This window comes from Xenopus laevis, chromosome 1L (genome assembly GCF_017654675.1).
Source record: "Xenopus laevis strain J_2021 chromosome 1L, Xenopus_laevis_v10.1, whole genome shotgun sequence".
NCBI classification, from domain to species: Eukaryota; Metazoa; Chordata; class Amphibia; order Anura; family Pipidae; genus Xenopus; species Xenopus laevis.
The window spans coordinates 64039973-64057490 of record NC_054371.1 but is presented as its reverse complement, the minus strand read 5'-3'; the positions used below and the strand labels follow the sequence as shown (position 1 = coordinate 64057490).

General features: G+C 40.6%; 1 protein-coding gene across 1 annotated transcript in view; it reads right to left on the bottom strand.

The window, feature by feature from the left end:
• Positions 1-448: 448 nt before the first annotated feature.
• rnf150.L (ring finger protein 150 L homeolog) overlaps positions 449-17518 on the bottom strand; it is a 98993-nt gene continuing 81923 nt past the window's right edge. Inside the window, exon 7 of the mRNA XM_018231629.2 lies at positions 449-1592. Coding sequence (XP_018087118.1) covers positions 1474-1592 — 119 coding nt within the window. The 3' untranslated portion in view covers positions 449-1473. The remainder of the gene's footprint in view (positions 1593-17518) is intronic.

Sequence of the window (17518 nt, the reverse complement as noted above, 5' to 3'; positions counted from 1 at the left end):
TCTGCCAAAATATTCTGTAACCCTCACTGCAACTCCTGTCATTCCTGTACCTCCTGTTGTCCATCTAATATTTGGAAGGAATGGGGTGGCTTTAACCCTCTGCATCCTGCCTGTAGCTAATGTTCATTGTTAAATAATGGGAGACAGAGTAAGCACCTGCATAGAGGGAGTTGAGAGCAAGTCTTATGTTGAGTAGGCCCAGGGACATTTCTCTAGTGAAGGGAGTACAATTGCGCTTTTGCACTAAAATGGCTCTTAAAGTTACCAGGTGAGGCAAAGGTGCTGCTTCAAGCAAAGTTTCTATTTTGCAAAAACACCCCTGGGTAGGTGCACTGATGGGTGCTGCTCTCAAAAAGCAGGGGGCCCGGCTAATCAAGTAAGTGTGGCATGGCCTGGCCCCCCTTACCCTCTGGGCCCCCTACAACTCCCCCCCCTGCCCCCCCCCCCTGATGGTGGCCCTGTGGGTATAGGCTTGGTGTTTACAATATTGATATGTTTAATCAAAGGTCCACATGACATTTAGTCCTGTTGTGTTTATCTAATGTTTACCTTCATACAGTAGCCATTTCTTTTATTGTCCTATTTACCTGTGTAAATGATGGTCACACTGAAATGGCATTATCTGGCAACACTCCATATATACACAGTTTGGAAGGAAACTGTGCATTGTATATGAATCCTTTCTACTGTTTACTAAGAACACCAACTCTTCCTTTTCATCTGGAGTGGGTATGAATGAAGGGACTGGGCAGAAATCTAGTTTTCTTTGTACTGTATCTTTTGTAATTTCCCCTAATTTATAGGCATCCTCTGACAGTGTAAAAGTTTGGAAGATATTCATATTTTATACAATTGATTCTCCTAGCAAAATAACTGAACACAGGGAAACAGAGAACACAGAGAAATAGCAAACTTTCTGTGTGTAGTCAGTGGAGAATGGCAGTTCAACATGCAGCTGGGCAGTGTTATTAAATGACATTTTCATCTTGAGTGCATCTGGGAAGTCTGCCCATAGCTTTCTTTAGCTAAGTGCACAGTATTGACTTATGACCTCTCTACTTGCCAAACAATGAAAAGCCAGGGGTACTGAATATACTGATTAAACTGGATACAATAAAAATATATCATTTTATGCTCTCTCTTTTTAACAGCATCATAGATTTCATTTGTGTTCCATTTGTTCTACCATCCACACCAGGGAAGCCTGCATCCGGAAGCCTTGCACAGGTGAGGAACCAAGGAGCTCTCTGCTCTCTGTTCAACACAACTGGGAGCCCAACGGGAAGAAACTGTGCAGCACATAGCAGGCATTGGGCGCTATTGCTTTTCATGATCAGACCAGGATGGAGTGCGCTGGAGATTTATGGTGGTGGTGATTGGTTTATAATTTTTGGATTTGTCCAAACTCCAGGAGAGCTGGTCTTTTGTCCTCTTCTCCTATTACTTTCCTACAGACAGCAACAATGCTCCAGCTCATGATTTTGACTCATCACAGTCCTGGTCAGTAGAAAGATCCACATCTGAAAGCCCCACATCTACTGCCATGATTAAGGAGATGTCTGAGTCGCTGCTGACAGCTGGCAATTGTTCACCTTAGGAAAGAAGAGACATGATCAGTATTGCTCGGCTGATGTGCGTTGTTATTGCCACAATAATAGGGGAACAATTCACAGTTGTAACCTGTAATACTTTCTAATTCAGGGGAATGTTCACCCTAAATTGACCATTTAGATTGATGTAGCCCTGTGTCGTGGGCTAGCGAACCAGACTTTATGAAAAGCATCATGATCTTATACAAAAAATTTTAGGAGCCTTTGAGAAGGCTGAAAGTCAATTTGAAGTGATTGGAAGTGTGACATCAGGCTTAGGTGTCATGCATACTAAATTTCTATTGGCTTGACTTGAGGCAGAAGAAGGCAGAAGACTGTTTACCTTTTTAACAGTAAAAAAATAAAATCATTTATTGTAGAAACTCTTGTAGAATCCCTTTACTTAATTGGATGACTGTAAATCCCATTTAAATGATTCACTGGTTGCTATCCTACCAACTGGCCAGTGGTTTAAACAACATACTAGAAGATAAACAGAATAGAACCTGAATAGAAAGATAAGTATTAATAAATAATAACCTTAATCTGCCTCCCTTAGATTGAAAATATATTCATTACTATCTTCTCATATATATATATATATATATATATATATATATATATATATATATATATATATATATATATATATATATATATATATATATATATATATATAAATATATATAGTACAGAGTCAGATTGAGGTGTCTGGAGCCCATTGGAGCTCCCACTTCAGGGGCCCCCACGCCCCCCTTGCCCCAGTCATAATCCGTTGCCACATACCTGCCACCCCTCACATCCCACCCTCACATACCTTAGACAGCTCCATTTATGGCTGTGATTGGGTTATCGGGGGGTAGTTCCAGTAGTTTGTGGCGGGGAGCAGGTCTGGGTTTTTTTCCCAGCGTCCTGCAGGCCAAGTTGACCCTGATACTGTATCTTGTCTGTTGGTCCCTAAGCTCAGGTAGATGAAAGCAGCATGTTGTGAAACAACATCAAAGAATATGGGGAGCTACTGGTACCGTTTTCAGAGGCACATATCTGCATTGTTCAAGGATTTTGTGACCCTGGGCTAGTTATGTACACCGTCTTAGCCACCCAGAACTATGAATGAAGCCCTCAGATATTATACCACCTCTATGGAGCCTTTGTTATTGGTGCAGCCAAATAATATAATATTCTGCTTTTCTATTCATATGCCCCTAGTGTCCCTAAATAGCAGGGTTTGCAAGCCATACGCTTCGGCCTTACCAGCCAGACCTGATCCTAGAGAGATCTAATTCCTGGAAGTTATTCTTAGAATACCATTTTATTACAAAAGTTGTTTGTCAGCATCTTTCTCTGTAACAAATGGGGCCAAGCTGTGCAACACAGAAAGGCTGACAGTGAAAGAATCAGCAGACAGTAAGACAACAGCAGTACTAATATATTGGTTTGGGAATAATATGAAACCATAAATCAAATTCCAATGCAGAATCTGCTGGGTTAAAACACTTAATGCTGTATTATGGAATACAAGTGTGCCTTTATTTGTAGCTACCAACCAGCCAGCGCACTCTGTCAAGGTATTAACCACATACCCATACTTTTACTACTGTTTTCCCCATGGGTTCAGTTAATGCCCATAAAGTGGAGCACATGCTGTATCAATCTTTTCTGCCTAATAAGGTAGTTAGCTGGCTGCAAATGGAACATGGTTTGTCCTTGCTATTCAAAGTGAAGAATAAGCATATTCATACATTTAAACATGAGTATAATTCACTAACAGTAAAGCACATGCCGTCTTAGCACATACAATAGAACAGAAGTAAAAAAGCCTCAAATGTAACAAAATGTTAAACACATGTGGAACAGAAATTAAAAGTGGGAGCTGTGACAAACTGAAATCTGCCGTCTGCTGATCAAAGACAGATGTCTGAGTAGGAGTCAACTGGAAAATACAGCAATCATGCTCCCGATGAATGAGGAGAATCCTGTTCACGAAAACGGAGCCAGATCATCATAAAGCTGCATGATCCATCACATTTACAGTACAGCTACTCACTGACAGATTTTATGTTGAATTGCTGCCAAAGGTAGCTGTCCCATGTAAATTCCATCGGTTTTCTAATCCAATTTCCAATCCATTAGTCTACGTGAGAACCCCCAGCATGTTTCTCCTTCATATCAGGACTTTTATATTTTCCTTTCTATATCTTCGGGGAAGAATGCTGTGGGGAAACCCAGGCATGGTCTTTATCATTCTGTGCTCATTTTGCCAAAATCATTGAGGGTTTGTAAATTCTGTAGGGTTTAAGAGCTAAGAGGGTTGCCAACACATTTTCGGTCACAAATTCTTAAATTTGACAGCTCCTCTTAAAGGGGCAAGAGTTTTCAAATAGTATACCATGAAAATTCTGTTTTTAAAAATGAGTTTTATTTTCATCTCCTTAGCTCAGTAAACTAGCTTGCCAACCAGCATCAGAAAAATGGCAGCAACTAATGTATCAATTGTAAGAGTTGTTCCTTTTAGTAAAGGTGAGGGAGCATGTTCAGTAGGGGCAGCTCTGAGAAATGGATCAGCGAACATCAAATTGTAACCGTACACCTATACAGAAAGTCAGAGGTTATAGGCCATACACAGGCTGAGAAATGTGCCAATAGACAAAGTTGGCAGTTTATTGCCCAGTGTATGGGGCCCTCTATGGGCTTCCATGATCGATATCTGGCTGAAAATCGTGCAGGTGACGATAGGGCAGGCTTAAAATTCCCATTGGATCGAAGACCATATAGGTCAGTCTGAACGCCTGCATTACCAATGTTAAGATCCAATCAATGGGCCCACGAACAGATCAGTCCAATATTGCCCGCCTAAAGGTGAGCATATTGTGCAGAGATCCTCTCTTTTGGTGACCTCGCTATTCAAGCAGATCTTTTCGTGTATGGGTCCCTTTAGTGAGTTGCTACTGGGAAATAAGATTCATTCTCTTTTTAAACTCAAAATTTAGAAAAACAGTATAAAATATAGGAAGCAACTGAAAAAACATTATTTGTGGTGTATTATTTGAAAATAATACATTTTTTGAAGGTGAACTGACCCTTTAAATGTTTAAAACTTCAGCTAGGTGCTGTTGAATAACTCTGTATTCTATGCAGAAAAAGACATACAGTCTGGCTGTGTTATTTGGCACGGCTGTTGGCAGTCAAATAATCTTCTTGCATTTCTACAGCTGAAAGGCTTATGGATCAAACAGGGTTACGGTGTTAGTAACTTTGCTTGAGAATAAGTTAGAGAGACAAAATACTATAAGTTGCCTCAAGTAAAAGGCTATGAGAAATAGTATTTACAGTTATGGGGTGGGCAAGCATGACTACTGCACCTGTGAATGTAGTAACACCTGAACTCCTTCTCCTTGACTTTCAGTGGCACCAATTTTATTAAGCCCCAGACTGATATGTGAAGGCAATCAATGCTTTGGGGGGTTACCCTCCCTCTGTTTCAGGGTCACCACCCCAAATGTTGATTGACAGCCTGTGGTTTAATAAAACTGACAGTGGCTAAAATAAAAGTAAAAAGCACTGCCTGTTATTGATGTGCTGTCTATTGATGTCCAAGGAACGGGAACACCACTGAAAGCTTGAGGAGAAGGAGTGCAGATGATACCTTATTCAATTGCCGTGCTTGTGACACACACAAAATGTCTGAAGTGAAAGCTAGTTCTGTTCCTGAGCTGTAATGTGAGTTTGAAAGTATATTTGTAATGCTTATTTTTTATTTACATCACATGTAAATATACAATATAAAGTTTGTTGTTTCACATAGTCTGATTTTTATCGAATTGGAGCATCAAATACATATCAAGCCTTACGAGAGTACAATAAAAATGTACAGTGACTTTAAGCTTTAAACTTTTTTTTCATTGAACATCTTAAAAATATTTCATATAGCTTCATACTTGCATAAAATGCAGAATGAAGAGCTTGCCAGGAAAACTGGGTGCGTCTGACATTTTACGGCAAAAAGCAACTCATCTCTGCCCCATTGGAGGAAAAAGTCCCACCTAATGAGTTTTCCAGATTATTAGTAAAGCCACAGTGTAGCTACACAGGGACTGGAAGAAAAAGATTTCACAGAAGTATAGGTGAAATAGATTTCAGGGGGGGCGTGACCGCATGCCGTGCTGAACAGACGTGCGACACAGCAGCTCCCCGTCTCTAAGCTTTATTAATCCAGCTTTCTATCGCATAAAGACCTGAGATCCGACGGCGATGGGCAAAGACAATAAAAAGAAGCAATACCCGTCCACAGCAGCGACTCCGGCGAAGCTGAAAACCCCGTCAGTGTCCTCTTTCTTTGAGAAGGACTCTGGGTCCGACGAGAGACAACTCAAGATGGCGGCCGCGCCGCACTGCAGCCCCAGCCCTGCTGACTCAGTGAGTAGCGATGTTCCTCGCTCACACCGACAAGAACTGCACGAAATTTTAGCGGCTATGCCGACCAAAGCAGACCTTTTGGAATTGGCTAAATCTATTAAAGCAGCCCAGAAGGCGGAACTCTCTGGCATAAAAGTTGCACTGAAAGACATTGGGTCACGGCTTGAGGAGATAGATTTGCAACTCCACGACAATTCGCAGGCGCTTAAAAAAACCATGGGCCGAGTAAACGCGCACCATAAATATGTCTATCTGCTGCGACGCCATATGGAAGATCTTGATAATAGAGGTCGCCGTAACAATTTGCGCATTCGAGGTGTGCCAGAATCCGTTAAGCAGGCAGATATCGAGCAGACTCTGTGTGGGATCTTTAACCCTTTACTAGACAAAGTCATCGACTTTGACCGAGCACACAGGGCTCTTAACGCCTCGCCAAGAGGAGACCAACCTAGGGATATCATTTGCTGCTTCCACAGCCACAAGTTGAAGGAGGACATTCTGAAAAAAGTAAGGATGGCTGGGCAGCTTACTTTTGAAGGCCGTGATTTGGAAGTTTACCAGGATCTAGCGTGGCTTACCCTACAACAGAGGCGCACACTACGTCCCCTGACATCTTTACTTACGGGACAGAATGTGAAATACAGATGGGGATTTCCATTTGCACTTATCGTTAATCTTAACGGCAGATTCATCAGCCTTAAAGAGCCAGATGACCTCCCACAATTCTGCAATCAACTGGAAATTGCTCCGCCTGTTCTGGCAGAATGGAGATCGCTCGTTTATAATGGAGATGACCTGCCGGAGTTGGATTCCAGAGATTGGTCGACACCTACCAAGCGCCGCAGAGGTACAGATAAACAACCTACCGAATGAAGAGGGCTGTATGCTCGGGTTTTGGTGATCCTTGTCTTCGCTGCCTTGGGAGGTTAACTATAACCTCACTTCTGCAGGCCTATCAGCCTTGGGGCCCTGTGAACTATGTTTTTCCCTCAGACTATTCATGTTTTTTTTTTGCATTCTGAAGTAGTTCTGTGGACCCTGCTATTTTTGTGCTGTTACTCGCACTGTTATCTGCACCTACTTTAACTTTGTTATCTATTCAGTTGGACTTTTGTGGCTAGTTATGTGACTTTTCGATTACTGTGGGATACGACCTGCCCTTCCCATGCTGACCACCCCCGGATTCCCATATCTGTCTCTTTTCGTAGGCCCTATCACCCCTTTTTTTTTTTTCCTTCCCCACAGTCTTTTTATAATTTTTGCGATTATGTGGGATGTATGGACTAAGCAATTTCTCCTAATTCGTTTGTTACTCATATTACATGTTTTACTTCATATTGGTGCACACTTACATCCTGCTGTTATGATGAATGCTGTTTGAGGGATACAGGGTGGTTATCTCCCTTTCTATGCTAAGCTATTTTTAGCTTTCCATCCCTACCTCGTTTCACTAGAATTATTTTTTCCCTTTCCATCCCCTCCCTCCCCCCCACTGTCCCCCCCCCTTTTTTTTTTTTTCCCCTTAAATTTCCCTCAGATTTTTTATGCTTATTGTGCTTACGCTGGTTGTGTATACTATGCAATTTTTCCTACCATGACTGTTACTCTTATTACACGCTTCACTTCATTTTGATGTGTACTAGGTTTGAATTTTAGTGCTATGAATAATGCGTATTGGCTGTTGCAGGATGACTGTCTCCCTCTTTATGATCTCTGTCCTTGCCTCGTTTCCCTAGAGTTTTTATTTTTCTTATATTTTTTTTTTTTTTTCTTTTTTCTCTCTTCCCTTCTACACCCCCCCTTTTTTTTTTTTTTTTCTCTTTTTCTCTTCTCTTTTTTCTTCTTTCTCTCCCTCTTCGGTCGTGACAGCCCTGACCTATGCACCCCTATTTCATGTTGTACTCAGTATGGTCTTTCACATATTCTAGTTACAATGCCTTATATTTTTATATTTAAGGGAGACTGGGAGCTGTCGATACCACGTACCTTTAATCGGTTTCGGACTCTCCCCCCACTACCTTTTTCTCCGTTGTGATATCACTCCCCCCACTTTTTGGCGAGGGAACCCACGGAGTACCTATACCGTATCCCCCCTACCCGTTTGACTACTTGCACATTGATATAGGAGTCTTCTCAGGGAGGACCTGATATGTATACGAAATTTTGTTTATGTTACCAGTTACAGCTTTATTTTCTATGTTGGGCGGATCTCTTTACTTTGTTACTCAGCGCTGGATGGGCGGTGGAGAGGCATTATGATTGCATTAGCTTACGCTTCTCAAACGCTACTAATGAGTGATAACCTATGCATAATGTCATTGAATGTCAGGGGTCTCAATACGATACAAAAACGAAATAGCCTTAAATTGGAGCTGAAACGTAGTAAGATACACGTTGCCATGCTACAAGAGACACATTTTAAGCAACAGGCGACGTCCAGGATATGTATTAAAGGCTTTTCCAATGTCTACACTAGCAAACCACAACCGACTAAAATTAGAGGCACAGCTATTATTCTCGCAGACCACCTACAATGGACACATATAGATCAGACTGTGGATAAAATGGGGCATATGAATGCTATTAAAGGACTTATTGATAATACGATGTATACCTTTGTATCGCTGTACCTTCCCAATGTGGGACAACTAGGCCGTCTTACACTGCTACTTCAACAAATTGAACAGTTTACAGAGGGCACTGTGGTTATAGGTGGCGATCTTAATTTTCCTATGGAACCAACTCTAGACTGCTCTGCTAAGCATTCTAGCTTACCGACGTATCAACTGGCTCAACTGAGGCATTTGCTGCAGGAGTACAAATTAATCGACACTTGGAGGATCTTAAATCCTGAAGTTAAAGACTATTCTTTCTACTCCAACCCACATCAACAATACTCCAGAATAGATTATCTGCTCACATCACACAATACTCTTCCTATGTGCTCTAGGGCCACCATCGGACCTATTACCTGGTCGGACCACGCACCAGTTATACTGTTCGTCCTGAGGCAGAGACCACCCCAAAAATCGTGGCAATGGAAGCTCAATGAAACTTTACTTGATGATGTTTCTACGATTACCCGTATTACGGAGGTCATTGACCAATATTTTAAGGAGAATGTTACCCACGATTCGAATCCGCAGATGGTCTGGGAAGCACATAAATGTGTGGTAAGGGGGGAACTGATCAAACTCGGCACGCAAAAGAAGAAGGAAAAACAGCAGAAATATAATCAGCTGCTCCAGACTCTAATGGCTCTGGAACGACAACATAAATCCCAACACTCAGACGACACCTTTAATCAGATTACGGCAATCAGAAAAGAAATAAAAACCCTGTTAAATAACTATACTACTAAAGCCATTTTCTATCAGAAGCAACTTTATTTCGAGCATGGGAACAAATGCGGCCGTCTACTAGCCTCCGCCTTGAAAATCAAACAACGGAAAAATCACATTACGAGCATCAAGGACAGTACTGATACACTTACACATGACACAGGTCGAATCAGCCATATTTTCCGGGATTTCTATAAATCTCTATATAATATTGACCAGGAACTGGTTAAGCCCGCAGAGTCCGCTCAATGTGGCAAGATTGACGCCTATTTGCGAACTGTCCCTAAGCCTCATCTTTCGGTAGAAGATCTCGAACACTTGGAATCCCCTATCTCCCTAGAGGAACTTCAATTTGCTCTGAAACACACACCAACCCACAAGGCTCCAGGCCCCGACGGATTTACTAGTCTGTATTATAAAAGATTTTCCAAGGCTCTCATGCCATTTTTCCAGAAACATGTCCATGAGATTATAGCTGGGGGTCAACTGCCCATAGACGCAACACAAGCGAATATTGTACTAATTCATAAAAAAGGGAAAGACCCTTTAGACGTCAAGAGCTATAGGCCGATATCCCTTCTCAACGTGGATACTAAACTATATGCGAAAGTTTTGGCAGAAAGGCTAAAACCTCTTTTGACAAGAATCATACACCCCGAACAAGTGGGATTCGTCCCTACAAGGGAGGCTAGGGACAACACTCTCCGGGTGTATAACATCATACATTATTGCAAGACGAAGGCCATTCCCCTGGCGTTATTATCTACCGACGCGGAAAAAGCGTTCGACAGGGTGAAGTGGGATATGATATTCAAATGTCTTCAGTGGATTGGAATTGGCCCTGTTTTTCAACGATATGTCCGCAGCCTATATGCTCGACCACAGGCACGTATCCGAGTTAATGGGATGCTGTCTGAACCGTTTGATATTAATAATGGCACACGTCAGGGATGTCCGCTTTCTCCCCTCCTCTTTGTCATTACACTCGAACCATTCCTGCAGCGCATTAGACAGAATGCGAATATCCCAGGAGTACATATACGCGGTCATTCACATAAAACGGCGGCTTACGCGGACGATTTGTTATTTTTTATAACACGGCCAAGAACCACGTTACCGGAGCTTCTGCTTGAACTGGATGCCTATGGCTCTCTAAGCAATCTCAAAATAAATCAACAGAAATCCAGCCTCCTTAACATATCTCTGTCTCCCCAGGACTTACAACATATAAGACATAATTGCCCGTTTATGATTGAACCTAAATGTTTCACCTATCTGGGTCTCAAGATTTCGGCTAAACTTACAGATGGGGTTCCCCTGAATGTTTACCCACTTCTCAAAACAGTGAAAGCCGACTTGCAGAAATGGGACAAACCGGGCTTCTCCTGGTTCGGACGTATCAGCATTGTTAAAATGAATATACTTCCTCGTTTTCTATATCTGTTCCAGACGATCCCATTCCAGATACCCAGACCGTTTTTCAAGGAGCTACACTCTCTCATTTCTCAGTTTATTTGGAAGCATCAGAAAGCTAGACAGAAATTTGATTCCCTTACTCAACCGAAAGAGGCAGGGGGTGTAGGTTTGCCGGACTTTTGGGCGTATTACAAAGCCGCGGTCTTGCAACGGATGATAGACTTAACGCAGCCTACGACCCTTAAATTATGGCCACTTGTGGCACAAGATGGCTATGACTATCCACTGGCCATACACATGTGGCTGCCCAAACCTAGCCGTTGCAAACCAACATTTCCGAATCCAGTTATCAAGGAAATTGCCAACACTTGGGACGCATTGAAATATAAAAAATGCCTTCTTAATCCACACTCCAGGTTAACCCCGATATTGTACAATAAGGACTTTCCTCCAGGATTACTGCCCATACATTTTAAGCATTGGACACGAACGGAAACTTTATGGGCTTTTCAACTGCTCGATGGCAGATCCATCAAACCGTTAGCGGATATCTTGCCCCCAGAAAAGATTACACCGCTCGAGAGATTGCGATTGCATCAAATTCGGCATTTCCTAGATACTGGAATGATAACTGACGCCACAGGATCCGAAGATACCTTGTTTGAACAATTGTTCATCAGAACTGAACACACCCCACATGCAATTGCACTAATCTATAAACTGTTGCTAAGTCGCCCCTCTACACCGGCAAATGATTTCAAACGTAAGTGGGAAAGAGAACTGCAACGCACCTTTACTGACTCGGAATGGCAGACCGTTGTCACAAACTCCTATAGATCTACTATATGTGCCAGGCTACAGGAAAACAACTATAAATTGCTTTCGCAATGGTATAGGGTGCCAAGCATACTATCTAAAATATTTCCAACTGTTCCTGACACCTGTTGGAGATGCGGTCAATCCAATGGAACTCTTAGCCATATTATGTGGCATTGCCCCAACTTACAACCGTACTGGACTCAAATAAAACAGTTACTGCCCAAATTCACTGATATGGCAATACCGGATTCGGCGTCATTTTTCTTGTTGCATTGCAACGAAATGTCTCCCGCACGTTATCGCAAATCGCTCATCTCAACTTTAATTACAGTAGCTAAATCCTTGATACCTTTATTTTGGAAATCTAAAACAATCTCTACGCTTAAGGACTGGGCGCTTAAAGTAAACGAAATTTACCAATTTGAACACTACAAGACAGAGACGAGTAATCCGCAATGCCTGGAAAACTTGACACAGAAATGGTTCTACTGGCTCCAGTTCACCGAATCGCAGGAATACCGGACCCTTACTTCCTGAAACGGCCACTATTGGTCCATTGCTTACAAGAGACCCCTGATATTCAATTGATATTCAATTGATCTTCAATTGGTACCTCATTGATATAAGATCACGACACTCAGTTAATACATGATGCTTATCACCGTACCCTCTCTGTGCGTACCCCTCCACACACCGTCTTGCTACTATATACAGGACTGTAGATGTGCCCAACATAGTTTGTTTTTTTTTTTTGTTTTTGTTTTTCTTGTTCAATGGTTTCTTACACACAAAGTACGACTATGTGATATGTAACCTGCTGGTATCTTGTTATACTCTTTATTTTGCGATACTGTATGCTCAAACAATGCATCTTCTACTTGAATTCTTTATTGCAGGAATCTCATGCCATTGTACTTTTTGTATTTTGCAAAACACGTAAATAAAGAATTTATAAAAAAAAAAAAAGAAATAGATTTCAGATGCAGCTGAAAAGGAAACAGAAATGTGCCACAGTACATCATAACTCCCAAATTTTGGAAATAAAAAGAGGGACAAAAAAGTTGCCATGTGTAGTGTGGCGAAAATTGTTTGACCATGCCCATTTTTTGTGGCCACACCCACTAATTATGTTCATTTTACTAAATTGGGCAGGTTATAAAAGTTTGAACATATTTCTGTTTTTTTTTGTTATTACAGTTTTGCTAATGAAGGTGAGTTGCCCTTTAAGCTGTGAGTCTAACTTTTCCCAAGGGACCTGTTATCTTATTTTGTTACAATTACTTATTTGCTAATCTAGATACATTTGAATTGTTACAAATGAATCTTATCTTCTGTTCTGGGCTCTGCCAAAAGCCAATTAAGTTAGAAACTTTGTTTCTAACTTTTTATGGCTGTTCAGTGCAGAGAAAAACTGGACTTTCCAATACAAATGAGGGACTGCAGGTTGAGCTGTCAAAAGAGGGACTGTCCCTCTAAAAACAGGGACAGTTGGGAGGTATACATGCCATCCCACCAATTTGTGTCTAATTAAAAAATATTCCATTTGATTTATGCTTCAATGTATCTCAGCTTCATAGAACAATCAGGCTCATGATCTTTACTTACAGTATAATCCATGTGCTAATCCAAGTGCAGTCTGTAACTCTGACCAGAGTCAGTAGTGGGTGATCCAAACGGTGACCCTTACACACAATCATAGGACATTAATGGGCGGAAAGATGGGCAGAGCTAGTGCAGTAGACTCTTTGGTTGTAAATAACCCTTAGGAAAAAAAGTTCTATTTGTTTTACACCTTTTTCTGTTCCATATACATTTGGCTTCAGTTATACAAGTGTTTTTTCATAAATGATGAAAACATGTTATTATGGGACTTAAGTTAGGCCCTTTTAAGTGATCAAACTGTACAAATTAAATAATCTTAAGAACACTTATTACAATATATATATATATATATATATATATATATATATATATATATATATATATATATATATATATATATATATATATATGGGTGGTTCACCTTTAAGTTAACTTATATTATGCTATAGATGGCCAATTCTAAGCAACGTTTCAATTGGTCTTTATTATTTCCTTTTTAACGTTTTTGAATTATTTGCCTTCTTCGGACGCTTTCAAACTTTCAAATAGGAGTCACTGAATAGGGTTCTGTAAAGCTACAAATTTATTGGCATTGCTACTTGATAACGCATCCTATTCAGGACCTCTCCTATTCAAATTGCAGTTTCTTATTCAAATCAATGCATGGTTGTTAGAGTAATTTGGGCCCTAGAAACTGCTGAAATTGCCAACAGGAGAGCTGATGAATAAAAAGCTAAATAACTCAAAACCCACAAATAATAAAAAATGAAAACCAATTGCAATTTGTCTCAGAATATCATTCTCTACATCATACTAAAAGTTATCTTAAAGGTGAACAACCCCTTTAATATTTACACAAAGTACTTACATTTAGAGAACTTAAAGACACTCAAAATGAAAACGTCCCTACAGTACTGAAACTTCAGTTATGTATATATGAAGGTACAGTCTCTCAACTAACTTAGAAGGCATAGGAAACTGGTTGCTGCCTGAATTTCCCTATATATATATAGGATATATATATGTGTGCATGCTCAGTTTTCAAAGCCTCCCAATTGACTTTGGTACCACTACTATCCGACTGTTAAAGTTAAGTAAAGAAATAACCAGGGGTGGTTGAAAAACTCACCTCAGGCAGTAACAACCTGCAGATTCAAAATGAATCAGTTAATAGTGCTGCTCCAGCAGAATTCTGCACTGAAATCCATTTCTCAAAAGAGCAAACAGATTTTGTTATATTCCTTTTTGAAATCTGATATGGGGCTAGACATATTGTCAATTTCCCAGCTGCCCCAAGTCATGTGACTTGTGCTCTGATAAACTTCAATCACTCTTTACTGCTGTACTGCAAGTTGGAGTGATATCACCCCCCTCCCTTTTCCCCCAGCAGCCAAACAAAAGAACAATGGGAAGGTAACCAGATAGCAGCTCCCTAACACAAGATAACAGCTGCCTGGTAGATCTAAGAACAACACTCAATAGTAAAAACCAATGTCCCACTGAGACTCCTTCCATTACATTGAGAAGGAAAAACAGCAGCCTGCCAGAAAGCATTTCTCTCCTAAAGTGCAGGCACAAGTCACATGACCAGGGGCAGCTGGGAAATTGACAAAATGTCTAGCCCCATGTCAGATTTCAAAATTGAATATAAAAAAATCTGTTTGCCCCTTTGAGAAATGGATTTCAGTGCAGAATTCTGCTGGAGTAGCACTATTAACTGATGCGCTTTGAAAAAAACATGTTTTCCGATGACAGGATCCCTTTAAAGAGAAAAAAAAAATAATGTAGTACAGGTATAGGATCTGTTATCCAGAAACCAGTTATCCATAAAGCTCCGAATTATGGATAGGCCATCTCCCATAGATTCCATTTTGTTTAAATAATACAAATTTTTAAAAAATTAATTCCTTTTTCTCTGTAATAATAAAACAGTACTTTGTACTTGATCCAAACCAAGATATAATTAATCCTTGTTGGAAGCAAAACCAGCCTATTGGGTTTATTTAATGTTTACATGATTTTCTAATAGACTTAAGTTATAAAGATCCAAATTATGGAAAAATCTCTTATCTGGAAAACCCCAGGTCTCGAGCATTCTGCATAACAGGTCCCATACCTGTATTTAATTTTACAAAGATTGCATGAAGCTTCTATTACATTTTGATAGCTCCACTTTTTGAGGGTCTTATATTACAATTTTTATAGCTTGAACTGCCTTATGTAATGCTTATGGGGGCAGACGTGGGACTTAAAGAGGAGAGTTTTACCCCATTTCTCAAAAGAGCAAACAGATTTTTTTATATTCAATTTTGAAATCTGACATGGGGCTAGAAATATTGTCAATTTCCCAGCTGCCCCAAGTCATGTGACTTGTGCTCTGATAAACTTCAATCACTCTTTAATGCTGCACTGCAAGTAGGAGTGATATCACCCCCCCTTTCCCCCCAGCAGCCAAACAAAAGAACAATGGGAAGGTAACCAGATAGCAGCTCCCTAACACAAGATAACAACTGCCTGGTAGATCTAAGAACAACACTCAATAGTCAACCCATGTTCCACTGAGACACATTCAGTTACATTGAGAAGGAAAAACAGCAGCCTGCCAGAAAGCATTTCTCTCCTAAAGTGCAGGAACAAGTCACATGACCAGGGGCAGCTGGGAAATTGACAAAATGTCTAGCCCCATGTCAGATTTCAAAATTGAATATAAGAAAATCTGTTTGCTCTTTTGAGAAATGGATTTCAGTGCAGAAGTCTACTGGAGTAGCACTATTAACTGATGTGTTTTGAAAAAAACTTGTTTTCTGATGACAGGATCCCTTTAAGAGCTGAATTCCTGGTTTTCGAACCAGAAATTCGGCTCCTCTGCTGCAGAAAGCACAACTGTACTCTCTGCAATAGTGATGGGACCCCCCTGGATCCCTTTTAGAGCCAAAAAGGTGAGCGCAGGGGTTTGGAAGCAGGAAAGCTGCCTCAGGCAGCAGAAGGATGTGCCTGGATATTACTATGTTTTGATTTTAAGCTGCAGCATTGCCTTAAATAAACAGTGACTATTTCCCTTAATAGGTTATCCTTGGGGGAGAATTAAATATTTTGTAAAGGGATACTGTCTTGCGATAATAGTGCTGCTCCAGCAGAATTCTGCATTGATATCTGTTTTTCAAAAGAACAAACTGATTTTTTTATATTTAATTTTGAAATCTGACATGGGGCTAGACATATTATCAGTTTCCCAGCTGCCCCAGTCATGTGACTTGTGCTCTGATAAACTTCAGTCACACTTTACTGAACAGTGGGAAGGTAACCAGATAACAGCTCCCTAACACAAGATAACAGCTGACTGGTAGATCTAAGAACAGCACTCAATAGTAAAATCCAGTTCCCACTGCGACGCATTCAGTTACATTGAGTAGGAGAAACAACAGCCTGCCAGAAAGCAGTTCCATCCTAAAGTGCTGGCTCTTTCTGAAAGCACATGACCAGGCAAAATGACCTGAGATGGCTGCTTACACACCGATTTTTAATTTTATATTGTACTGTGAGTTATTTGCAATGTAAACAGTGTAATTTAGAAATAAAAACAACATCATAAAAATCATGATAGAATCCATTTAAACATATAGGCATCAGCATTTTGCATTAGCGAGAGCACCACAAAGACCTGTGAACTCCTGAGCCTCCTGGGGTGTGCATTCCTTATTACTGTGCCCCTGTCTACACTGCTGACTGGGAAGGTAAAAAGTAAAAACACAATGATTCCCTTCAGCTTGCTGAGTAACAGGACATGAAATATCACATATCTGGCCTGGGTAAGGTACACCATTTGGCATATCAAACTGTGACTCTTATAAATGAGATTAGCAGAATGTAAGAGCTCACTGGCAGGGCCTCGCAGTAGATTAGATACACAATATTTATTTCAGTCACTCCCCTTGAGATTGAACAGCAGTCTCTTTATCTAAGTTTGCCTTGTACCGTAAACATTTGCTGAAGAAGGACTGTATAAACTGAGCAGAATGTTTACTTATGGCTGCAAAATAAAATAAAGAAATAAAGCGAAAAGCATTCTCTCACATCTGGGTCCCTCGCATTTAATCAGGAAATGGATTGTGCTTCCATGGCTGTCTCCACACAAAGCACTGTAATTAGATGAGTAACGCATATTCCCAAGCGCCTCTGCACACATTTTTCCTCCGTTACAGATAAAGGGAGGATGTTAACGCAGGACAAACTCCACTTCTGTCTCAAGAGCTGTGAGGGTCATGGGATCAGGCAGCAGCCAAGTGTAAATGTTACAAATAATACAAAAAAGAGACATATGGACGCCCAAGCATA